This window comes from Lissotriton helveticus, chromosome 1_1, assembly GCF_964261635.1.
Source record: "Lissotriton helveticus chromosome 1_1, aLisHel1.1, whole genome shotgun sequence".
Classification (NCBI taxonomy): Eukaryota; Metazoa; Chordata; class Amphibia; order Caudata; family Salamandridae; genus Lissotriton; species Lissotriton helveticus.
The window spans coordinates 744794639-744821734 of record NC_136057.1 but is presented as its reverse complement, the minus strand read 5'-3'; the positions used below and the strand labels follow the sequence as shown (position 1 = coordinate 744821734).

The window sequence follows — 27096 nt, the reverse complement described above, 5'->3', positions numbered from 1 at the left end:
CAGACGATGTCTGGCTACTACTAGAAGAGCAGGAGTGGGACATTCTGTTTTTAACAGAAACTTGGATCAAGGATAATATGACCGCCATTGCACTAGCAGTCCCTCTGGGATTTAAAATATGTCTCGCCAACCGCTCAGGCGCCAAAAGAGGTGGAGGTGTAGCTGTTATTTTTAAAGAGCAGCTAACACGAACATCCTCGGCCCCTACCATAATTCAGGGAATTGAGGGCCTTCACTTCTGTTTTCAGGTGAGCCCTCGGGTATCATTAGCAGGATTAGTGATTTATCGCCCGCCAGGCGGTGCGGATCCTAATCTACTCGCTCTGCTGGATACGATTGTTCAGAGCTCCCTCCTCCACCCTCAATTCATCGTGGTAGGAGATTTTAACATCCACATGGACAAAACAGACTGTGCTGTTGCAGAGCTGCTCAGATCTACATTAAATACGGCCAAGCTTAGGCTGATTAATGATGGCCCTACGCATACAGCGGGCCACATGCTCGATCTCATCTTTTCTAATATTAAGGATGTGCAGCCAGAGGCACCACTACCACTGACATGGTCAGACCACTCATTGGTCCCATTTAAACTGAACATTGCATATGACAGTCCGGCTTCAAACAAATGCTCTTTCCTGAAGAGACAATGGAAAAAACTGATTCCCGATATTATGGGCCCTGTTCTGGTACAGAACACCCCATCTCTCACTGCCAACGCGAACACAGACGCACAGCTTCTTAATGAGTGGGTAGGGAATATGGTTTCTTCCATTGCACCGGCCTCACGAGCGCTATCGAAAAGAGACTCTCCCTCCGCCCCCTGGTTCTCGCAGGATCTTAGAAAAGAGAAAGCAGCCTGTAAAAAGCTGGAAAGACTATGGAGAGCAAACTACGGGCTGGCAGAGAAAGCCAAATATAAGGAAGCATCCAAAAAACAATACTATGCGGACTCTATTCAACAGGCAGCACAGTCAAGCAAACAGATCTTTAAGGTGGTACAGTCCTTTTTTAAACCCAAATGCATCGAGAGGGAGGTCCCCTCGTCACCTACTCTATGCGAAAACATCTCTGAGTTCTTCGACCAAAAAATCAAAAAAGTTTACGAATCCTTTAGGCCTGAAACAAAAACGGTGAAATCGGACCTAGCGAATAAAGTTGCGATGGGTGAAACCCTTACTCAATTCTAGACTATACCTCTGAGTGCGGTGAGACAAGAACTTGCCCGATGCAAATCCGGCTCTCCGGACGACCCATGTCCAGCCAAACTATGGGGCTCCATAGCTGATTTTGTAGCCCCTACAATACAACAAATCTGGAACTCATCCACCGCTTCGGGAGTATTCCCGAACGTCTGGAAACATGCTATTCTCCTCCCGCTGAAAAAAAAACCTAATGGGTATCCAGAAGACCTCACTAATCTGCGCCCGATTTCGCTACTAGCTGCCCCCGGAAAAATGTTTGAGAAAGTAATACAGCGCCAGCTGAGTAAATTCATCGAAGTAAATAAGATACTTCATGAGACACAATCAGGCTTTCGTCCCGGCTTTAGTACGGAGACAGCGCTAATTGAGGTAGCAGAGTCAGTTAGGTGGTTGATGGATGCAGGAGACTCAGCGATGCTGGTACTCCTGGATCTGTCGGCCGCCTTCGACACGGTTGACCACACCAGACTACTGATGCGACTGGCCGAGACAGGTATCCGTGACAAAGCACTGGGGTGGATACAATCGTATCTGTCCCAGAGAACACAGAAGGTGGCACTAGGGACGGTCTCTTCAGTACCCAAAGTCCTCAGTTGTGGAGTCCCGCAAGGGTCGGCACTCAGCCCCCTCTTGTTCAACATCTACCTCGCTCCTCTCTTTACATTGATTGCCAACTGGGGTGTCAAGGCAATCTCTTATGCAGATGACACCCAGTTGGTATTTCCGTATTCAGAGGTGTCGCAGGAGTCCTTCTCGAACTTCAAGGGCTGTCTCCAAGATATAGCCTGCTGGATGAATACGAACAAATTAAAACTAAATACCAATAAGACTGAAGTGATCTTCTTTGGAAAAGGCCCCCCACCTCCCTCAGAACTATGGTGGCCTACGGAGATGGGCCAAGCCCCCTTACCCAGCCGTACGGCTAAAAATCTTGGAGTGAGGTGGGACGATAGCCTGTCCTTTACCTTGCATATTCAACAAGTCGCCGGCTGTTGCTTGAGTAAGCTGAGGAACCTCCGTAAGATCCTAAGACTCCTCCCGGAGAGTTGCCGGAAAACTGTAATCCATGCCACTGTTACATCTAGGCTGGATTACGCCAACGGACTCTATCTGGGCCTACCAAAATACCTGACCCATATACTTCAGGGGGTCCAAAATGCGGCTGCGAGACTGCTGCTGCGAATCCTGTTCAAGCAGTCAGTCTCTCCGCATCTGCGATCACTGCACTGGCTTCCAGTTGCCAGCAGAATCAAATTTAAGGCCCTCACGCTGGCTTTCAGATCTCTGTTTGGCACCTGCCCGGAGTACCTGAAATGCCGGCTCCCGAGATACTCCCAAGCTCGCGCGCTGCGCTCCAACTGCCGCGTTCAATTGGCTGTCCCACGTACTAGAAGGGCTCGATTAGGAGGCCGAACTTTTTCGGCAAATGTTACAACATTATGGAACGCCCTACCCCTAGCAATCCAGCAAGCCCCCTCCGAACAATGCTTCAAGAAGCTACTAAAGACGTGGCTCTTCACTCAACCTCGCTAAACTCTCTCACTTCTTCCCCCCCAGGTCAACTGTGTTCTCCTAGCGCCGGGACACCTCCTAGCGAGGTAGCTGTTCGCGCTTTACAAAATGCTGTATTACTATTATTATTATTAATCTTGTTTTATCTTCACTTATTTCTACAAAACGTTACATATTATTTGAAAAAATATTTGTGAGCAACTTATACACTGTCAAGCTATACAAAAGCAAACTGTATAAATTAGACATGTACAAGCAACTGTCAGCGCAGTGTAGGTTTATAAATGAGAATGTGCACTCAAAATAAATAAATATATGAAATGTAATTGGGGTACATAAGAAGAAAATGCCAAGACTATGTCAAAGGGAGTCATATAAATAGCACTACCATGTACACAAGCACTGTAAAAGCCAAAAGGTCTGATTCTGATATGCTTGTGCAGTGGCTATGATCTTTTAATGTGTTTATTGCAAGCATGTGCCACAAAAATAAGACAAAGAAACAAGTTGCCACTCATTGCTGTTTTAATTATGCTTATTTATTTTATTTTTTTAACACAAACCTTCTGGTTATGCCATGCATTTTACTATTATTTTCTGTGAAGGCAACAAGGCCTCATCACCTACCAAGTATTCAAGATCAGGCAATCAGAATGTCACTCTAACACTTCAATATAGAAATAGGAAATAAACCACCATCTAACTGGGCACTGGAAGTGCAGACAAAATAAATATGTATTTTTTAATATACAAAAATAACATTATAAAGCACAGTTTGAAAGAGCATTGTCTGCAAACAATGAGTAACTATTTTTTTTTGCCCGAATGAGAAATATGCACACACTTTCTGCAGTCATTCAAAGTGAAGGGAGCTAATTGCTAAAGTGGGGTGACTCCTTGCCCCAAGCTGTATGCTGTGCTAAATGGAAGCAAAATGTGAATGACAATTCAACAGACCAATGGACGAAGCCTGCTGAATAAAAGCCACCCCCCAAATACGTACAGTAGTGCGCAGTTCATGCGCACTTTGGAAGTGCACACCACTCCTCCAATGCTCTGGCCATCCCCGCTCTGCCCGAGAGTCACTGACAGTTATAGGAAACATAACATGATTACAACAATAGTCATTATCATGTTATTTTTCCTTTTGCTTAGGGGGGCGATGCTCCTCCGCCTTAGCCACTGTGTACGTACATTATTTATGATTTTTGGGAAAACGATTGTCTCGTGAGTCAGCGAAAGCCGTCTCAAAGGTCAGACTACAAATTTTGGTCAGAGTACCATATAACCTATAACAATGCAACTTTGTACTATTTATTACATCTCAAAGTTGTATAATGAAATTACTTCAGGTAGGAGGAAAACCTTCCATTTAAATTATCATTTTAATGGTCCGACTTAACTTTTGTTCGTCAGTGCCGAAGGGGAAAATTTACTTGATCTGTTTGTACATCTGGCACAAAATTTACATTGCAATAGGTAAGGATTTCGAGAAAGACACACTATACACTGCAAAATGGAGGCATGTTAAATGTTCCAATAGCCACTTGGTAACTTTGAATTATTAACAAAATTCTCATGCACCATTTCCCAAATAAACTAAACACAAACTGACGCTTCCAGGCTTTTTACAAAGAATAAATGAATACCTGTCACCACAAACACATCATGCATGTCTGAAACACAGGTGTGCGTGTATGAGGTCACAAAGGGTCATGTCTTTTCTATGAAACAATAGTAATGGTGAATGAAGATCACAGTGAATGGAAACAAGGCTTTGAATACAAACATCGCTGTTTCAAAGCATGCTTACACTGTTTCTGAAAAGAAATAGGAAACCGCGTTTTGAAATATACATTAAAAAGGCAGGCAAGCATAATCAATCGACAAAGGACAAACTCCAGAGGTATACCCTTCCTGGACATTGCGAAATGCACACACGTTCAGTCTGTGACAGGTTACCCCAAAGTAACATTGTGTTAACTTATCATTTGTAAACCAAACGTTTATCATTTATATAGCCCTCTAGTGCGTTAGGAATTTGAGCGCCATTTACAATGTTAGTCACTGTTGGGTCCATGAAGTTTCTTGAATTTGAAAGAATAGCCCTCCTTCGTCGACAGAGGTCTTAATAGTATTAACCCGGAAAATATTACATTGTAACTTTGGGTTATGAAAATACTATACTGATTTAGCAGATAACCCAATTCATATGACAGAACCCTGTGGTCGGTTACCACAATTCAGGGAGTGAAGGCTGACTTGGGGTCAGTAATGTGACTTCGGTGGCATCTAGGACAGGGGAGCCCACATGGACCAGGCGAAATAAGCTAATGGATGAGAGACACTAAAAGAAGCTTTGCTGTGAAAGGCAGGAATGGAGTCAAAAGGGGGAAGGACAGGGAGGGTAAGATAATGAGAGAACACTGAACAGAAAGTTAAAGAAGGCGGGGGAGGAGTGATAGAGAAGCCTGCAGCGACAAGTATTCCTCACAATCTGTTTTGCTATTTCCTCTCTAAAGGCTGGATCTGTAGAGCTAGATTGGTGCATGCACCAAAGTGGCACATGTCACAATTTTAAGCCCTGGTTGAGATCAAATGTCACAAGGGCATGGCCTGAGACTGCTATCAAGCCATTAGCAGTCTTTAATCAGGGGTGCTAGGACACTGTTTACTAAGACGACATCAGTTCGAGAGTATGAGCAAAGAATATGCAAATACAAAGTGTAATCTATAGTGTTTAAATGTAACTCTTGCTACAAGTCTTATAAACTAAGATTACATAGTGAGCATTTAGGTTTCCTAGGGAATATTCCTGTTACCCCTCCCTTCCCAGTTCGGATTTGTTTGTCTGCCCATCAAATGCCAAACAGAGGTCATCCATAGGATAACATCGCCCGCTGCAAATTCAGCTAAGGGTTAATCAAGGGTTAATCAACAGGAATGCCTCCTGTACCGAGTTTGGGGGCACACACCGAGGCCACAGTGTGCAGCACTTGTAGCCTCAAGAATCTGCCATCTTAGTCTGTGGAAAAATAGCTATCTCTTTTTGTTTTGATGTGGTGGAAGAGTAATGCTCAACCAGAAGGCCCTGTGCATCATCTTCTTCTGGTCTCCCTTATTATGCACTGCCTACTGGAGACAAAGTATATTTTCACTGGGGCATTTAAACCGATAACATTACAGGAGAGTATTTTTGCCACTATGGAGCACACTTGTCACAAATTAGAGAATCAGTGCTTCACTATTGTCCTGTTGAAACTCAGAGTCAATACTATACGTACATCGAGTCAAAGATCATTTCTATGAAAGGAATAAAGATACTGTAACCTTAAGGGGCTGTTCCCTAACCCTCTTCGACTGTTTTCCACCACCCCAAGCCAACTTAATGAAAAAACAGTCAACAAAACAGGCTTTAGACTGAGACGTCCTTCCGTTAAGACAGTGTCTTGATGTGATCTGTCCAACCCTCTATGAGGGCTTTGACTACCATGTCTCACTGACTGACCCAGCAGATTCAGTCACCTCCTATGATCAGGTCTGCAGCTGTAACCACACCTAGGCTTTTCAGTACTCTCCTAGCAAACTCTCGTCCCCTTCACATGCAACAAAAAGCTTTTGGTGTAATTAGACCAGTGATGAGTTTCCCTCTACATCCTCTCGATTTGCATCTCTGCCATTGTCCTCTCAGGCTCATATGAGGCGGTATCAAGATGCCAGTCTACTTCTGGTCGACTTCCAATATTTTTGCTATTTCAGCTGTATTAGACGTACAATATATGATAACTGCATAGTAGAAAGTGATCTTGAGCAGGTGTGATTATCAGTAGCATAAGTTTTATCATCTGAGTTTCTTGGTGATAAGTCTAGATTTGGTGCATTACTGTAGTTTGGCTTATTGTACATCTTTGACAATCATACGGTAGTTTTTAACAGAGATCTCATTTTGTTTCCTCACAACTCAGCCATTACTTCCAGGAATCCAACACAAAGATTCTCTCTCTCTCCTGGAGTCCAACTCTTCAACTTTTAGAAGCACCATTAATAGGTGCACTTCTATCATTTCATGTCGTTATTCAGAGTTTATTGTGAACTTTACAAGAGCTTATATTTTATCTTCAACCCTCAAGACTCTGGAACCCACTGCATCAACATCGTAGTGCAAATAGTCAATTTTGAAACTAAGAGACATTTTTAGCTCTTAGAAGCTGTTATCGATGTGATCTCCCAGCTCCTGTGGAAAAGGTTTGGCGGCTGCTCAGCAGATCATCTTTTGTTGTGGCCATGGAGGCACAGGCTGCAGGTTAAGACTTTTAGCATATCTGTTAGAGTGGTCTTCTCCCAACTTTTTGCCTTTTGCCTCACACTTTCTACTCTAACTTTTTTGGCCTTAGGACTCTAAGCACTTTACAAGTGCTAAAGTGCATGTGCCTCTCGCTGAAACATGGGGACATTGGTGTATACCTGATTGGCATATTTATTTTACCTGTAAGTCCCTTGTAAATTGGGACCGTGTGTACCCAGGGACTGTACACTAAATGCTACTAGTGGGCCTATAGCACTTGTTGTATCACCCACATAAGTAGCCTTTCAAACCTGTCTCAGGCTTGCCATTGCAGGGCCTGTGCACGCAGTTTACTGCCACTTACATTTGGTGTGTAAAACCTTATCAAGAATTAAAACTGCCCTTTCATTACACATAGGTCACCCCTAAAGCAGACCCTTAGACCCTAAGGGCAGGGTGCTGTGTAATTAAAAGGCAGGACATGCACTGTTAAGATGTACAAGTCCTGGCAGTAACAAACAGCTAAATTCGTTTTCCACACCTGGGAGGCCTACTCCTCCCATAAGCTAGCATTGGAGATTTCTTAAAATACATTTTAAGCTGTAATTCCTGATTGGAAAGGAGTAGCTCCTTCATGCTTAAATTCTTTGGAAAGGTGATGATAAATCATCTTTAGTGGTAAAGTTGGATTTGAGATTACCATTTTAGAAATGCCGCTTTTAGACACTGGACATATCTCTGCTCTTAAATTTACTCTGTGTGCCTGCAGCCTGCATCCAATACATGTCTGGGCTGGGTGACAGCTACACTTTACGTTTACTCTCTATACAGCCATAACATAGGAAGGGCTAGGTGTGACAGATGATACCTCTGCATTTATCTGCATACTGATAGTCTTCCTGGGCAGAGAGAAGGAGAGGTGGTTCACACTTACATCTGAATAGAGTTATCTTTCCCCCACACAAAGTGCTGATTTACTTCCCCTGCTGGTAGCCTGAAACCAGGGCTTGCCTAGCATGGATCCTTATGCACTTCAGAAGATTCTTTTGAAGTCACCCCCTCTAGGAAGTAGGATCTGCTTTTATGGTTACCCCCACTTTTTACCTGGTGCTAAGCTGTTACTGACTAATCAGACTACAATCCTGCTAATCAGGACCCCAGTCTATTTGCTTTCTCCCTAAATTGGTATGCTCAGTACTTAGGTACATCCCAGATTGGATACTGGGGTACCCATATAAGTCCCTAGTATACGGTACTAAGGTACCCAGGATATAGGTATCCCAGAGGTCCCCCATGGGCTGAAGCATGCCTTATGCCACCCATGGGAGACCATTCAAAATGTAACTACTGGCCTGACATTGCAGGCTGGGTAAGCTGGACATATCTCTGCTGTTAAATTTACTCTGTGTGCCTGCAGCCTGCTTCCAATACATGTCTGGGCTGGGTGACAGCTAAAGATATAGGTTTCCTATATCTAGGGTCACTGTACTTAAAACCTATAAGTCACCTCTATAGCAGGCCTTTGCAATCCTGAAGGCAGGGTGCTTGATTCTAAGTGAGCAGGACACCCCTACCGCCTACGGAGTACATTCTCCTGGGTTATCAGTGAAGCAGCCATATATTATATAGCACAGCATAATTACGCTATGACTATCTCGAAACTGGCTGCAACAAATCCTATCATGTTTGGTATCAAACCGGTTGGAATCATACCCCCACACAGTAAGCGTTGTGGAAGGTATGATTCCAAGCACTGGAAGAGCCCTCCGTTATGCTCTCGGTGTTCCCGGTACCAGCCTTCTTGACCTGGACAACACAAAATTGTTGCTGCTGACCAGAGACACGATTCTGCCCTCCTGCTGCTGAGCCAAGCTCGAGCAGGGTAGAGCAAAACAATAGGTATCCTGTCACAGGAAGGTGTGACCACATCTCAGACAGGATTTAGTGTGCTGGGGCAGGGTGGGTGTGCTTGTCAGCACCACTCAGTCTGCATGAGGGGCACATTTCGTGTTCAAACCAGCTCTCAGAGCTGTTGGCTCCCGCTCTGGCACGAAACTGGACAAAGGATATGGGAGTAACCTCCCCCCTGTCCAGACTCTTTCCTTATGGTACCTAAGGGCTTAACTGTGGGTGGGTCCCTAGATTCGTCATACACCACTTCTTTTTCTACCGTCAGGGCACTCTTGACTTCGCTGGACTTTGTTTGGGCTTGACTTTGTCTTCCTTCCATTCTGCTGCATCGTCTGAGCCTTGTGCACCATATAGGAACCTTCCAAGGCCTTTGGGCATAAGTGACACTGGAAGGAATCTCCCTTGGAGTGAAGCAGTCCCTACCCTGCATTCGCAAGCACGACAACTAAGTCCACCGGTCTGCTGATCCTGAGCTCCACCAGACTCTGTAAGGTTCTGTAACACAGCTGGTGGTTCTCACAGCTCCTGAGGCCGGCCCTGCCCTATCACCAAGTTTGAGGCCTGTATCCCTCTTGGGGGTTGCAATAACTGAACCCCTGTGCACCACGTCAACTTGCAGTTGCAAAGGTTTGTTGGCTTCCTGCCAAGAAGATCTTAGGGCTTCAAGTAGCCCCAACCTCGAGCACCTCAAGTGACTAGAATCTTCGGCCACTTCGCATCGTGACCCGCATCTTTTAGTGATCTGCTTAAGGTCCTCTCGCGACTCCAGTGCCTCAGGCCTGTGGGTCCGTTTGAGGGTCATCTTTGTTTCTCTTGGGCTCCCCTGATCGCTCGGGATCTGCCCTGACTCACCTGCTTGTGGTGAGTCCCCTGGACCTTGCTGGTCCTGATGTTGCACCTTCTTCGGTTTCTTCTGCATTGGTTGCATTTGCCAAAGCATGTTGGTGCTTCCACCAGACATCGACCCCTCAGCATCCGACATCTGACGTGGGACTGCTCGTACATGGCTCCTGGACTCCTTGGGATCCCCATCTACTAACCTTGGGTGGTTCCTTGGGTACCCACCAGCACTTCTACATCCTCTCGGCCTTGTCTTGACCCGAGTTGTGGTTCTTATACCACTTTCTTAGTTTATAGTTCCCCCCTTCCCCCCCCCGGAGTTCACTATGTATTCTGTGCTCTTTACTGCGTTTCTTTGCAAAGAATTGTGTGCATTGAGTTTATCTTTGCCCTGACTCACCTGCTTGTGGTGAGTCCCCTGGACCTTGCTGGTCCTGATGTTGCACCTTCTTCGGCTTCTTCTGCATTAGTTGCATTTGCAACTCCCCAGCACGGCCACCTTCAGCTGAGCAGGTGTGCTGACATCAACGACGCACCAAGGAATTCCCTTAGTGCGGCCTTCTTCCAGCAATGTGTGGTTGCCAAGTGAAGCCAGAGGAACCTGCAACAATCATGAGCCGGAGTCCGTAGGGCCTGACTGTGACAATCGCACTGACCCAACTCGCCTAAAGAGGCTGACAGCGCACGGCAATTCGGGCTCCGCATCTAAGGGCCGCTGACACCCCTGCAACCACACTCATACTCCAGCGCCAGCACAGGGAGCAGAGCCAATGCCCTAAACGGACAAGGTACCATGCGTGCACACCTGACATGGGCGGGCCCTGACCCCTAGTGCCTTGCCCCAGCCCCTTGGCCATGTGAAAAAGTGCTTTATTTGGGTAACTGGGATCGGACCTGAGTGGCCCCTGTATTACTGTGCTGTGCATTTCACAGACCCTGCACAGACTTTTAGTTTACCTAATATCGAACACCAAGTGAGACCCGAAATATTCTGATAGAAGCGCACTGGGTCTTCTAGGACTGCAAAACCACGCATACTGTGAAAATGCTTGTAAACTACAAAGCATTGCTTTGCCTTAATTCATTTAAACATGATATCTCTTGATCTATTTATACAGATATTACCCATGTTTCCAAACCTGAGTGGAGTCTTTTTACGGTGTATTTATTATGTTACTGTGTGTGAGCATGTGTGTATTTTGCACAAATACTTTACACATTGACTCTTATGATAATCCTGTCTGCTCTGCGCCAAGTTACCAGAGGGTTAGCACAAGTTATCCTAGGTGTGTATCTAGCTTACCCTGAATAGAGTGGTGGCTTCTGCCTGACTTGGGTATATACCCTAGCCAACCAGAAGCCCCATTTTATTTTTAGCATGTTTTTATTTCAGTACTTCACAGATATCACATTACATGCTGACCCATCAGGCCTCAGCGCATCAAGGAAGGATGAAGAAAAAACCCACCAGTTGACATACACTCCAGATTAACAGTGCAGGATGTTTCTGCGGTCTACATGAATCCCCATGTGCTCCGCTCTGCAGTGTAATTACTGGGTGCACAGTATCTGTGTGGCATACAGAACGAATCCCTTAGAGAAAGAATTTATGTGCAGTATTAATAATATAACTGAAATGAAAGAAACAAAAAAGAGAAAACGTGAACCTTGGCAGTGACTAGTGGTGGGCATTTGTCCGAGAGAGGAGAGAAATAGACACAAAAAGGATTATCAAGCAGCAGGCAGAGGAACTGGCATGGACAGGCTGCAAAGCCTCTCATTTCCCGGGGGAGGGCTACAGCAGTGCATCTGAGTGGGGGGGTCGGCAGAAAATGCACCCACGGCAGCAGTCCATAGTAGTACAGTCTGTAGAGGGAACGGTATACGACAGCTATTGTGTCAAGACCCCTATTAGGAGTTTGCGTGAGAAGCTGGCTCTCTTTTGACTTCCTGAACCCATGTTCCAAATAGCTAGCCCACCCTGTCACTAACTCAAACACCAGCACTCCAATTCACCCATCCCACACACATACAGACTGTACAATCGCTCAATCAGTCCAACATGGGGTCATCCTCCATGGTTGACACAGGGGTGGCATGGTCAGCGTCAGCTTGGAAACCTCAGCCCCTCGCCACAGCCCTCAGCCGTCTGCATGCTCTCCAACACATCTCCCCACATTTCCAAATGACGCTCGGCATTTTCATCAGTGCGTATAGTTTGCAGTCGGCACTCCTCAGCCACACCACATTCGTGCAAGTCTGCCCTCCACTTATCCAGCCGGGGAGGCATACAGTGGGCCCAGTGTATGTCGATGCAACGCTTAGCCAGTACAAGGCCCAGAAGAGCAAATTTATATCTTATACGAGTTCCAGGAGCCCCATTTTTAGGTCTCACTGAGTCAGCGCATGCGCTGATCTACAAGACATTTTGTAAACGGATTTAAAAGTGCTGCTAGCAAAGGCTTGGCCACCAGCTTGCGATTACGCGCACAAGCGTGCGCGCCTCGCCCCGCCTCTCCAATGCAGATTGCTGCGACTCATGCTGGTTTGCTTGCACTCCCCCTCCCTCCCTTCTCCCTCTCTGTTTTTGTCACTTTCGTCACTCCCCCTGCCCTTCTCGTAACTGCTTGCATTACCTCCTCCTTTGGACCCCGCCCTTCCCGTCAGCTTTTTTTTTTTAATTGCTGAGACTCACAGCTCCTGCCACGCAACCGATGTACCCATGAAGCCACCTCCTCTCCTCCCCTGGAATGCACTAGATTTTCCCACATACTAACGAATGTTGTTCGCTCCAAGTCACTCTGGCTGAATTAATATAAGCGAATCCCCGCTTCACGGCAGCATTTGTTACTTTATGCACACGTCCTGATTTACGTCAGCCTTTTTATGTCAGAGCTTTCCTTGCTCTCTTGACATAGTTCATTTTTTTCATCTCCAAACATCAATCGCTGTCTCTACCCGCACTCTGCTCTAGTTTCCTCTTAGCGTCTTTCACAGCCTAGCGCTGTGTCTGTTGAAACATCTATCTGGCTGTCTCTATCACTTTCACTCTTTTTCGCTATCTAAATTACTGAGTGCTTGTCATTGATTTCATCACTCCCTCGGCAGTCTCTTTATCTCTTCTATTTTCTCCTTTTTCATTTCCTTCCTATCTTGAGGGGGTGGTGGTCTAGCAACCTAGAGCTGCCCGCCTTGGAACATCCAACTTCCTGAGATTTAGGGCACACCACTCAATCTCCCCGTGCCTACAAGGGAGAAAAAGATACGTACTCCAGTCCTATTGGAAAGTGCTCTAAAGCCCTCTACCTAAGTTGGTGCTATGAAAACAAGCATTGGCATAGCCAATAGGTCTCGCCTTTGGGACCTTTTAAGTGATTAGTTATCCAGCACAATATCCTTGGTGCAACAACATTAACTGTTGCATGGCTAAACACTTATAAATTCCCAAAGGCGAGACCTATTGGCTATGCCAGTGCTTGTTAACAATATCCGTCTAGACAGCTGGAGAATGCCATTTGCTGCTCACAAGATAGGGGATTAAGCCCTTATATGACTGTTTATTTGGCAACCTTTAATTGCCTAAGTTGTAGCAGCCATTCTCAGGCCAAGGGAACAGTGGCATTACCCGCCACCAGGTCACAGTGGGCCAGATTTTTAGAATCAGAAGGACAGCTTGTTCTGGGTATGCACAGCTTCTGAAAGGGAGGGCCACCTTCATGTATTGCACACAATGTACTGTCTTATTGTTCATCAAGCAGTGAAGCTGTAGAGCAGGGGTACTCATAGTACGGCCCGCGGGCCAGGGGCGGCCCGGCAAGCCTTCCCTGGCGGCCCGCGGACCCCTCGAGACATCATACCTGTGTTTTCCGAGTTTTTTTTTTTAAGTGTCTGCAGCAGCGCGAGAGACTCTGCTGCTCTGTGGGGGCTGCCGGCCGGGCGATCCTAGGAATGGCCAGAGTAAAGCTGCAGGGGCCTAAGAAGAGGTGAAATACAAAGGCCTCATTAACATGCAAATGGTCTTTTAATAACCTGTGAAGTGCTCGGTGCAGCTGTGAGTGTGTGTGTGTGTGTGTGTGTGCCCCGGCTGGCACGCAGGCAGGGTAAGATGACAGAGGGTGACAGAGGGTGACAGTGGGAGGGAAAGGGAGGGGGAGGGGGACGGAGAGGGAGTGAGAGAGAGTGAGAGGGAGTAAGAGGGAGTGAGAGGGAGTGAGAGGGAGTGAGTGAGTGAGAGGGAGTGAGTGAGTGGGAGGGAGGGAAGGAGTGGGAGGGAGGGAAGGAGTGAGAGGTAGGGAGTGAGAGGTAGGGAGTGAGTGAGTGAGAGGGACGGAGGGAGAGAGTGAGGGAGTGAGTGGGAGGGAAGGAGGGAGGAAGGGAGTGAGTGAGAGGGAGGGAGTGAGAGTGAGAGGGAGGGAGGGAGTGAGTGAGTGAGAGTGACTGAGTGAGAGTGAGTGAGAGACATCATACCTGTGTTTTCCGAGTTTTTTTTTTTTTAAGAGTCTGCAGCAGCGCGAGAGACTCTGCTGCTCTGTGGGGGCTGCCGACCGGGCGATCCTAGGAATGGCCAGAGTAAAGCTGCAGGGGCCTAAGAAGAGGTGAAATACAAAGGCCTCATTAACATGCATATGGTCTTTTAATGACCTGTGAAGTGCTCGGTGCAGCTGTGAGTGTGTGTGTGTGTGTGTGTGTGAGTGTGTGCCCCGGCTGGCACGCAGGCAGGGTAAGATGACAGAGGGTGACAGAGGGTGACAGTGGGAGGGAAAGGGAGGGGGAGGGGGACGGAGAGGGAGTGAGAGAGAGTGAGAGGGAGTGAGAGGGAGTGAGAGGGAGTGAGTGAGTGAGAGGGAGTGAGTGAGTGGGAGGGAGGGAAGGAGTGAGAGGTAGGGAGTGAGAGTGAGTGAGTGAGAGGGAGGGAGGGAGAGAGTGAGGGAGTGAGTGGGAGGGAGGGAGGGAGGGAGTGAGAGTGAGAGGGAGGGAGGGAGTGAGTGAGAGTGACTGAGTGAGTGAGAGTGAGAGGGAGTGAGTGAGGGAGAGGGAGTGAGTGAGGGAGAGGGAGTGAGTGAGGGAGAGGGAGTGAGAGGGAGTGAGTGGGAGGTAGGGAGTGAGAGGGAGGGAGGGAGTGGGAGGGAGTGAGAGGGAGTGAGTGAGAGGGAGTGAGTGAGAGGGAGTGAGTGGGAGGGAGTGAGTGGGAGGGAGGGAGTGAGAGGGAGGGAGTGAGAGGGAGGGAGGGAGGGGGAAGGAGGGAAGGGGAAGGAGAGGGAGGGAGTGGGAGTGAGTGAGAGGGAGGGGGTGGGAGGGAGGGAGTGAGAGGGAGGGAGTGAGAGGGAGGGGGTGGGAGGGAGGGAGTGAGAGGGAGGGGGTGGGAGGGAGGGAGTGAGAGGGAGTGAGTGAGAGGGAGTGAGTGAGAGGCAGTGAGTGAGAGGGAGGGAGTGAGAGGGAGGGGGTGGGAGGACGGGAGAGGGAGTGGGAGGGAGTGAGTGAGAGGGAGTGAGTGAGAGTTAGTGAGAGTGAGTGAGAGGGAGTGAGTGAGGGAGGGAGAGTGAGAGAGTGAGAGGGAGGGAGGGAGTGAGTGAGTGAGGGAGTGAGAGGGAGTGAGGGAGAGGGAGTGAGTGAGGGAGGGGGAGTGAGTGAGGGAGGGGGAGTGAGGGAGGGAGGGGGAGTGAGTGAGGGAGAGGGAGAGGGAGTGAGTGAGAGTGAGGGAGTGAGAGGGAGTGAGTGGGAGGGAGGGAGGGAGAGGGAGGGAGGGAGTGGGAGGGAGTGAGTGAGAGGGAGTGAGTGAGAGGGAGTGAGTGAGAGGGAGTGAGTGAGAGGGAGGGAGTGAGTGAGAGTGAGAGGAAGAGGGAGGGAGGGAGTGAGTGACAGGGAGTGAGTGGGAGTGAGTGAGAGTGAGTGAGAGTGAGTGAGAGGGATGGAGTGAGTGAGAGGGAGTGAGTGAGTAAATGAGTGGGAGTGAGTGAGTGAGGGAGAGGGAGTGAGTGAGGGAGAGTGAGTGAGGGAGAGGGAGTGAGTGAGAGTGAGGGAGTGAGGGAGAGGGAGTGAGTGAGGGAGAGGGAGTGAGTGAGAGGGAGTGAGTGAGAGAGAGTGAGTGAGTAAATGAGTGGGAGTGAGTGAGTGAGAGGGAGGGAGTGAGAGGGAGTGAGTGAGAGTGAGAGGGAGTGAGTGAGAGTGAGAGGGGGAGAGAGGGAGTGAGCGAGGGAGTGAGTGAGGGAGAGGGAGTGAGTGAGTGAGAGGGGGTGAGAGGGAGGGAGTGAGTGAGAGGGAGTGAGTAAATGAGTTTGAGTGAGTGAGTGGGAGGGAGTGAGTGAGTGAGTGGGAGGGAGTGAGTGAGTGAGAGGGAGGGAGTGAGTGAGAGGGATGGAGTGAGTGAGAGGGATGGAGTGAGTGAGAGGGATGGAGTGAGGGGGAGGGAGGGAGTGAGTGAGAGGGAGTGAGTGAGTGGGAGGGAGGGAGTGAGAGGGAGGGAGTGAGAGGGAGTGAGTGAGAGGGAGTGAGAGGGAGGGAGTGAGAGAGGGAGTGAGAGAGGGAGTGAGAGAGGGAGGGAGTGAGAGAGGGAGTGAGAGAGGGAGTGAGTGGGAGTGAGTGAGTGAGAGGGAGTGAGTGAGGGAGTGAGTGAGTGATAATGAGTGAGAGGGAGAGAGGGAGAGGGAGTGAGAGGGAGAGAGGGAGTGAGAGGGAGAGAGTGAGAGTGAATGAGTGAGTGGGAGTGAGTGGGAGAGGGAGTGAGTGAGACGGAGAGGGAGGGAAAGGGAGGGATAGGGAGGGAAAGGGAAGGAGAGGGAGGGAAAGGGAGGGAGACTGATAGGGAGTGAGATGGAGGGAAAGGGAGGGCTAATGATGGGGAACGACAATGAGGGAAAGGGAGGGAGACTGATGGGGAGTGAGATGGAGGGAAAGGGAGGGAGACTGATGGGGAGTGAGATGGAGGGAAAGGGAGGGAGACTGATGGGGAGTGAGATGGAAGGAAAGGGAGGGAGACTGATGGGGAGTGAGATGGAGGGAAAGGGAGGGAGAGGGAGGGAAAGGGAGGGAGACGAAGAGGGAGTGAGAGGGAGGGAAAGGGAGGGAGACGGAGAGAGAGTGAAAGGGAGGGAGACGGAGAGGGAGTGAGAGGGAGGGAAAGGGAGGGAGACGGAGAGGGAGCGAGAGAGGGAGGGAAAGGGAGGGAAATGGAGGGAGAGGGATGGAAAGGGAGTGAAAGGGGGTGAGACGGAGAGTGAGTGAGAGGGAGGGAAAGGGAGGGAGACTGATAGGGAGGGAGACGGAGAGGGAGGGAGAGAGAGAGGGAGTGAGAGAGAGAGAGAGAGGGAGTGAGACAGTCAGAGTGAGACAGAGGAAGACAGGAGAAAGGGAGAGTGAGAGGGAGAGAGAGCTAGAGAGAGGGAGAGAGAGCTAGAGAGAGCTAGAGAGAGGGAGAGAGAGCTAGAGAGAGGGAGGGAGACCGAGAGAGAAAGAGAGAGAGAGAGATGTGTGTATGCCGGGACGGCTCAGTGGACGAAGGCGTCCGCTGCAGGGACCTGTGTTCAACCTCATGGTCAGTTTTATGTTGCTGCTCTAGCCCCTCCCCCTCCTCCACTGACCCCGCCCCCCCACCAATGCGGCCCTCGGACACAAACCAAACTGTAAATCTGGCCCCCGAGAGAAAGTTTGTGAGTACTCATGCTGTAGAGTGACTTTGACTTACATTGGTATCAGGGTGCGACCCTATGCGGCCTTCAAAGCATTGTAGAGCACAGTAAAAAGAGGGTGGTGTCTATCATGTGTGATCGCCTAGGGTTCATTTCTTAAGGTGCCCTTTTTCTTTGTGGTGCTCCACACCACCTAATGATGCCCATCTATGTGCCAGAATTTAGCCTTAGCATGTACTAAAGGTCAGTCAGCATCAGTATGCAGGGGGATTTCGTGGAGCATCATAGGGTGAAGGTACTGAATGTCAGCTATTCCGGAGGACACACCTCACTTGTATTTCTCTCACTACAGTTCTGGTAGGTAAATATTCAGGCTACCCTTCGGTAATCGCCTTCTGTGGGCCAAGGTACTTACAAGTCAGGCGCCATTGTTGCAGTGGCGTCTCGCCAACCAACCCACAGCTGCTTGAGCAAGGAACTGCTGCCATCTTGTTGCCCATCATCTCAGTTTATGCAATGTCCATGGAATCTGGCAACATCGTTCCTGGATAGGGCTCCTGTGTTGTTACAGGTATGTTGGTTGGTGCTAAACATGGGACACTCGGATGTTGCCGTAAGGGGGTGAAATATGTTAGCATTATCATGGTGGATGGGAGACTCAGGGAGATGTGTCCATACACGCCACTATCTTGGTCACCACTGCTACGGCATTCTTAAACTTTCATCTTTTTCAAAGTATAATATCACTTTGTCTTCTGCATACCTTGATTGAACTTGATGATAACTTTAAGGTAAATTGATACATAGTACATTGCAATTTCAAAATTACAGAGCAGTGAGTGAACCAGCCAGGCTAACTCTTATAGACCTAGAAATTGTATTGTCTATATGCACATACGTTTAAAGATTCTTTTCCTTTGTTGAGACTACGAGTCTTTCTATTGTTACAACGCTGCCCAGTTACAACAGATTAGCCAAGATTAAATATGAACGCGACTTCATACAGAAGCATTTACTAGTCTGTTTATTGAAGCAATGTTGCTGTTAAAAAAAGAAGTATCCTTAGACATGATTGAGGAGAGGTCAAGATTAGTCGAGGGCGGGAAGGAAGAACACATTCTAGGGTTGCATACATTATTGTACAGTACCTCGTTAATCTTAATTTGCCTTAGTTCCTCTTCTGCTGCTGTGAGTGGGGCTGGGGATGATTCCGAAGCCAAGTATTTTTTGTATCCACTCAGGGAAACATCATCCTGTAAGTAAACATCACTGTTTTAAACACTTCAGCAATGGTGCCAAAGCTACACAAAAGAGAACTAAAATGGAAAATGATTACACTTAGATTTTACATTTATATTTCTTAGTATTGACTTATTCTGGTCATTTCATCTAAAGACGCTTTACATGACACATACAATACAGAAAGAAGCCTAAATATCCGTTACATCAGGAGTGCGAGGTGCAGTGCTTAATTTGTAGAAGGATAAATGCCGGTGCCTAAAGCACTGCTCAGAAGCCCTGCTCAGAAGGCTGCGGCCTACACAATATAACAATGATGCGTAGTCTAGAATCCACCTCATGCCTCTTTCATTGACTACCAGTCACTCCTTGCCCTTTTATCTCACTCTTGCAGGTTTCTGCTTTCTTCCTTTTGACGTTTTTGCCGTCATTCCCTTTAACCTTCTTTCCCCTTTGTGTGTTTCCCTCTCTTTCTCTGAATCAAAGACCCTTGTGGATAAATAAGCGCCAGTGACCCCAACGGAAACCACTGGCTCCATTAGAACTGGTGAGATGATACAAACATACAACAAATGCTGAAGACCAGGAAGTAGAGGGACCTAACAAAGTTGGTTACCAAATGACGCCTGGTGAATGGGAGACATTGTTTCCAGTCCTTTGTTTTTTGTTAACAAATCAGCCCTTCTGGAAATGTTATTCTTGGTTCAGTTCAAGTTAATCAATGGAACTAAAAAACCTAAAAACAATAATTTTTCAAAGAAAAGCATAGCCTGCAAAACATAGCCCAATAACAAGGAAAGAGTCATTACGTAAGCTTATCATCAGAGCCACTCTCTGGAGGGCATGTAGCTGTTAAAGGATTTTTTCTGAGGAATGGTTTTAACACATCTAAGCAGTTGATCTCCCAGAAGTCAAATGACTGGATGTTAAAGAGCCAATTAGCTGAATTTGGATGTGGTCTAGGAATGGTTAAGCATTGACAGACAGTTTTCGGTGAGAGGTGTGGGTAGCTGAAGCTGAGCTAGGGTAGTCCTTGTCAAATCGGAAGGCGATAATCGTGCACTTCAGCATGATGAGTTTCAGCAAGCATGCTTTGCAATGGGAGCTCAATTGAGCTCACATGGCAAGATGGGCACCTTTCTAGCCAGATGTAGGCTTAGATTCCTGGCGCATGGGGTAGGACTTGCCTGTACACCTGGGGGCTGAATCTCTTTGTTGACCAAGGGTTAGAATGTTTTGTGTCCACTCATATCCCCGCCTTAGGCCCTCTTTTTGCAGAAACCTAGGGCCAGCTTGCAGAATAAGACTGCCAAAGGGAGCTATAGTTTTAAAGGTCCTGGCAAGCACTGGATAAGACAGAACACATACGTGTACCTAAAGTTACTAGAGTCCCTACACTCTTAGGGCAGTAATGCAGTGAATGCTGGGTGTTCATTTCATTTGTATCATTCCATTTTTGATTAATCAGTGGGTAACATACTGTTCTCGGTTGTGCTGCGTTGTAGAATTTTGTCTGACACCCTGATTTTATATGCAGAAGTACAGTAAAAAATGTTTTTCAAATCTGAAATAAAACACTGGTTGGGGCGGAAGAGAGAAATGATTGGGATATTGGGAAGCAGCACTCTACTTTGGCCCACAATCACAAGGAATTGTCTAATTACAAAGAGTAACAAAGCACTCTATTTCGAGGACAAGGTTGAATTCTACGAAAACCTCTGCAACAACTTCAAACCCCAAACCAACTGACATTAGGACACAGGGAACAGAAAGTGACTGCCATTCGAGCACGAAAGACAATAACAACCAACCTGTAACAATCTGTTAAAACTGTACAACATTTTGAAGTTCCTCCAGTTTTCCCCGAAGCAATCCCTTAAAATACAGGCAGAGAAATGTCACACCAACTCCGAATGAAAACAAATTGCAAAAAAGCAGAAAGGCAAAAGAAAAAAGTAAAATTGTCAAGGAGGTGCAGCGGAGAACAGGATGAAGGTTCAACAGTTTGAGCTATGTTTTTGCAGAGATTCTGGAGAGGAGAAAACAAAGCATACTGTTTTTGATGGAGATTCAGGCCCATCAGCTCCAGCCGGTTCCTGCATACAGCTGTTTCTCTATGCTCCCACCAAGCATAAGTAATATGTGTTTCCCGCCTGTAGGAGCGCAGACAGGGAAACAGAAGTCTGGTTCTAACCAGCAAGAGCCTTTTTAAAGCTCCCATCGAGTGACAGCAGCTATGACTTTCTTGCTAACATTCCTGCGATGGCAACTCTCCATCTCTCCCACCCCTGGCCCCTTATGTCTTTTTCACTTATTGTGGCCCCATGCAAATGAGGAAAATACTTTGCCTGTGTACCCATGCTGTAATACCGATGTGGGTGCAGAGGCAGACATGCCCTTAGGAGGCACACTGAAAGTGCACCACAAAAAGGTGGCACACTGTCAGTGCGTTCCCTGAGGGAAGCCCTCTCAAGGGATGAAAGGGGGTCCCATGGAACCCCCTAGACATCCACATGCAAGAGGGTGCTGTCACTCACTGCATCCCCCTGCAAGTAGATCTATAAGACCTTTTGAAAGCACTGGCGGTTTGCCACCCACACAGAGAATCACGGAGCAGCTTTTAAACAGCTGCTTTGTAGTTCTCTTAAATGCGCTGCCATAGTTCACGGCTGCCCTCAGGGCAGAGCATTCTACATAATAGGGCTCACTTTCTCCGCTTGCACCCGGCGCACCTATTTAAAGGTGCGCTGTGGCAAAAACAGAGAAAGCCCGCCATTTCAGTAATACAGGCCCTAGAATACAGAGCCTAAAGCATTATTGAACATGAATCAAACTAAGTAACTTCACAATCATTTATTTATGTACGCAAAAAATGAAAGCACATTTACCCAAAGCTAATGACATAATAAGTAAGCTAACTGGTTTCATCAGCAAATAGCCCATTATGTAAGCATAATTACAGGGTTTGTTTGCAATACACAGCAAACAACTGAGTGACAGTGAAAGATTTGGATAGTGGAACCAAGGGGTTTACAGAATCTTGTTGCTCTACAAAGAAATGTGCACAGTAAGTAAGTAGCGTCGAAAATGGAGGTGACATTGATTAGACTGTGGACTGGAATGGAAGATATATATATTTTTTAAACAGAAGAAAAAAGCATAACAATGAAACATGTGAATGTAAATTTGAAACTTTCCAAAAAGTATGATATATCTGAAGTGTGCAATAATGTAAGATGCTGATTAGGATACCGCATCTCCTTTTTTCAAGGCTCACTAAGAAAATCTTATGGCTGGGTATAGGGCCATTGCTGAAAGGGCTATTAGTACAAGTAACGGAGTGTCTACACCTATTAGTCTACCAAAGAAACACATCATAGGGCTTCAGAAGATCCAAAAGCAAGCAATAGATTGGTACTAGAGGCAAACATGGGATCATAGAGCCTGACTGATGAAAAAAACGATCAACTCAAATTTAAAACACTAATCATAATCCATAAAACCATTATTGGATTAGTTCCAGACCACCTCAAATGTAGTCATTTTTCGGGTCCATCTTATGATGCCCTGATTAGTCAACACCTTTGGTCATGCCTATCGTCAAGACAAAAGCATATTTCATGGGAATACACAATTGGGTTTTGCCGATTTGCAGATGTAGGAACAACTCACAGTTATGCCCTCTCCATGGAGCTGTTGCTGGTGAAGTACCAGCTGAAAATTGCGATAAAACTGGTGTTAACACCTGATATTCTAATTAAATGTAACTAAAGCCAGAGTCATACAGCTTGGAGGCCATGGTTTACCTACAAATCATTAAACAAGGCACAACAAGAAAACTATGCACACTGTGATTAGGAGTAAACGGCTCCAACGAGGAGGCATACGCATAAACTCAGCCCAGCAGCTTTAGGTGCCCAAAACACTAAAGTTAAAGTAATTGTTGCCATTGTTGACAAAAAGTCTGTGCAACCGGAAATGGATCCTAGAATTGTCAGCTTTTCGGGGCAAGACTGGCAGGAATTCTGGGGGTGTTTAGACCAATATCTAAAGGCTTCGGAGGGCTAGCCCTTGAACATAGGTGGATAACAAGGAGGAGGTTATTTCAAATTCTGTAGCTGTAAATGTGAGTCTTCTGAAAAGGTGCGCACGGACAGGAGTATTATTCCCCTAGACCCTTATAAGGCACAAACACACCACTCTTTCGATTTCAAGCTTTTCATACTGCATCATGAAAGGATCAAGTTGGTGGGTACTTATATCCTTTTTAGCAAAAAAAGGTAAACCGATATCGCACAAATCTGAAGCTTAATTATGAGCTTTAGAAGCCCTATGCTAAGAGAGAGCACCCACAAGAATATCCCACAACCTGCAATTATGAGAAGTTTGGATTTTGTAGCAAGGTATCTTGGGATGGCATAATGCTTTGGGATATCTTGGGATGGCATAATGCTTTGAACAGGATCCAGGTTCCAAAGGAAATCAGCCCAGTTCCACAGTACAAGTTTGTGGCAATCACTCAAAGCTCTGGTTACCAAGCTGAATGCAGTGTTCTCTACTGAGTAAAGAGGCATCAAGGATGACTTATTTAAAAAAAAAAAAAAAAACATCTTTTTATTAATTTTCTGAGTGTCGTATTCTACAAATACACCACTTTCTATGAATGTTTATACAAAAAAGCAGCAGCGGACCTTAGAGTGCCGCACCTAAACTCCAGTTCCAATAAATCAATATTTCAATATATCTTTTTTCTCTGTGCTGCCAACCCCGACACCAGCTGCTGTTTGGCGTCGCTGTGTTCTCCAGATCAGTTAGACCATTTTTTTCTTGTTCATGGGGGCGCACCAAAAATAGAAGTCCAGAGAAGAATACGTAGAAAATGTTCTTTATTTATCTTTATCCAGTAAAATACACATCATCAATAAAATATACCACGAATTCAGCCAACGCGTTTCACTCCCTACCAAGGAGTTTCTTCAGGGCACTGCAATTCTTTTTGATGTCTTATGTTCAGCAGTTTCCACAATTATCACGTTAATGTTGTCTTTTTTCTATACCATTCCTTTTGTTCACTCCGACATAATTCCAAGTTGGAACCAGCCATGCTGTAACGCCGTAATCGAACAGCTTTCCGACACAGTACCTCAATCAACCTTGAGCCAATACGACAAGTGGAATACCCGAATTGATCTATGGGCAGGAGATAACAAGTCCTAGAAAACGTGACAAGATAAGGGGAGATAAAAACCACAGATTTTTAAGAATTATGTCGGAGTGAACAAAAGGAATGGTATAGAAAAAAGACAACATTAACGTGATAATTGTGGAAACTGCTGAACATAAGACATCAAAAAGAATTGCAGTGCCCTGAAGAAACTCCTTGGTAGGGAGTGAAACGCGTTGGCTGAATTCGTGGTATATTTTATTGATGATGTGTATTTTACTGGATAAAGATAAATAAAGAACATTTTCTACGTATTCTTCTCTGGACTTCTATTTTTGGTGCGCCCCCATGAACAAGAAAAAAATGATCACTTTCTATGAATGTATAATCAATTACATACATGTAAATGTAAATGTGGGTGTACTTGTAAAGCGCACTGCGACTCCAAGGAGTATCCTGGCGCTGAAGACCGCTGGGGAACCCGTCCTGGTTTTCCCTGCGAGATGGTCCCTTTCTGGGTATCTCCAAGGTGAAACCAGGCATCCCCGGCGTCTGCGGGGGGCCGTTGTAGAGATGAGGCAAGCTTAATGCCCAGAGTTGCCGAGTGTGTTCCCTGGTTAGAGTAGGCACCGAGGCGAGAATTATCGAGCAGTTTTTGACCCAGGTCCACGACCCTGCCACATCGGGAATTGAACCCTGGTCCTGGGCCGTTCTCTGCTTATGGGTCTGCCGCCTCTAACCAGTGAGCCACACCACTCCACTTACATGTTTGTACATGTTGTAATTATCAATGAATATATTGATATCATTTTATTATCCATAACATATATTGTGACACTTTTATACCACAACAAAATTAACCCTTTCCCCCTCCCCATGAACCCCTATGTAATTGTAAGTAACTTATGGAAGTGACATAATCCACCAGCACCTGAACAAATACACGTACAAAGGCTTTAAAATAATTGATTGGAAAGTCAAGGTTCATTTTACATAGAAGAGTAGTAAGAAATTACATGGCTCAGACTACCATTTTTTGAAAATCCAGGGGGTTCAGTATGAAAACTTAAGGACTCAATATACAAGGAGAGTATACTTTGAATAGTACTGCAGGTTAGAAGAACTCTCCCTACTCCACCTGTAAAAGGCTGTAAGAGCTGGGAACAATGAGTGACAACTGCTAAGAAGCCTCATTTCAGATATGACCTCACAGCCAGTCCTGACATTTTAGTCAATAGTGCTTGACATGCCGAGACTGTAGAGCTCACACCTATAACGGAAAGGCCTTATGGCTAAAAAGCAGAGAAGGACTCAAGGTGTCACATATGACATGTGGCATCTCCCTAGCATTACAGAGCTAAGGACCATCTTTGAAAGACAGGCAGGTATAGAACAGGGAATCAAATGCCACATTACCACTGAAGTACCGACAGGACTGACGAAAAGGCCAGTAGGATTTAGTAAATATCAGTCACATTTATTTATTTGTTACAGTTTTTACGATTTGCCAACTCATAGAAATGGTGGGATGGAGGTTTAGGGAGTAGGATCCGTTTTCTCTGTGACGATTACAAAGGTGATTCAACAGATGTGTCACTCAGGTGGGCAAAGACTGAAATACAGACTCATTCCTGTGTGGCGAAGCCTCAAGAATGTAATGCATTTTGTGATTTTTGAGGGATTCACAAGCAATCTACTGCACCTGCCCAATGAGGCTGTAGCATTTGCTGCTCTAAAATAAGTGATGGAAGTGCCGCACACCTGTCGGCATGCTGCATTCAAGGGTCTGCTTACTCTCTCGGGATGGACAGTAGATCATAAGAAGGAATGTTACTTTTTGCAAACTGCAGAGACTACGACAGTGCTGGGGTGGATAATTTTTCAGATTCATCAAGAATTTTGACCCCAAATTGGCTTCTATGCTTTTTGTGGAAGCTAATGTTAAGAATCCTATCCTAGATCTAGAAGGCCTCTGGACGCCATGGCACCAATGTAATGAGAAATTGAGACCATGTGGGAAGCAAGATAGTTTATAAAATGATGGTTGTCTGCATGTGTACCACAGTGATGCAATTCATCTTGGCTAAGTAGGAACGAAAACTTAGAATTGGACCTATGAAGTTTTTTCTAAGTGATTGTTCTGGACTTGTTGGTTTGGAAAGCCTCTAGGTTTTCTGGAATATGGATCCTTAATCCATTCCACTCTTCTTTCTGGAGCAGGACCTCCTTTTACACCCAAACCTTGGATGACAGCTTCTAGGCTGATGTGAGACTAGGTGATCTTCCTCTCAAAGAAATGAACCTACCAACCCCCTGAATGTCATAACCATGGAGATGAAACTGCGATAACGGGGTGTTTTTTTTTTTTAATATGGGGCTTCAATGTAATTTTTTTTCCATTTCAAAGGGTTAAAAATTAATGAAAGATCGAATTAAAATACGACAGGAGCAGTCCATTTGCATTTCAGGTAATTTTAGTTCCAATTATATATATTTTTTTTTATTTTGTAAAGCGATATTTTGCTTCATAAGAAGTGTTTAAGAACCTCGCACATAGAAAGATGTGTATGTGTCTATAAATAATAAAGCAATTCCCATTCTAAGAAGGGAAGATGAAAACATCTCCTTCCCTTCAAAGAGTGGACCCTGCACATACCATGTGCCGAAGGGGATACTTTTCCCACAGTTTGTCACTGTAAACTCACTGAAACCCTAGAATCTCTTTCAACAGTCATACACTGCCGTTCAAGATGATATGATCCGTCCCTTCTCAACCTGTTAACACTAATGGGGTCCTTTTACGGTTCACAGACTACTTTATATGATCTGTCACTATGATACAATGTTTTTCGTGGTGAGGCCTTTTCTTTTAGTTGAAACCTTTCTCTTTTCCTTGTTAACCTGTGAATATGACCATGTTATTAAGGGATACAGAACCTGTTTAATCCTTTTGGTTCTAATCCACATAGTCGTAATACACATATTTAACAAAACGTGAGCTGTTCAAATTGCTGAAGCTGACAAATGATGTCACATGATCCTTTTCCAAACAGTACTAGAGAGAGGAATTAGTCACCTGTCATCGGGCATATTAACCTTGCCCTACGAACCCTACCATAGTACTCAAGTTACATAGAAGGCAAACCCTTATGAATAAATACGTGCACTCAAAGGGAACTGCTTCAACATCAAATATATATATTGTCATTATGAACAATTCACATACTCTATTACATATGATTCACTTTTCCAGCGCAAAAGTATAAACACAGTCACAGTTTGCCTTTTTAATGAAACCCAGAATGTACAAGGAAATGT

General features: G+C 46.1%; 1 protein-coding gene across 4 annotated transcripts in view; it reads right to left on the bottom strand.

The window, feature by feature from the left end:
* The window catches only part of TWF1 (twinfilin actin binding protein 1), a 251500-nt gene that overhangs the window by 102792 nt on the left and 121612 nt on the right, over positions 1–27096 (bottom strand). For all 4 annotated transcript variants that reach the window (XM_078674280.1, XM_078674278.1, XM_078674281.1 and 1 more), the window contains exon 5: positions 18524–18628. In XM_078674280.1, the coding sequence (XP_078530406.1) occupies positions 18524–18628 (105 nt within the window). The remainder of the gene's footprint in view (positions 1–18523; positions 18629–27096) is intronic.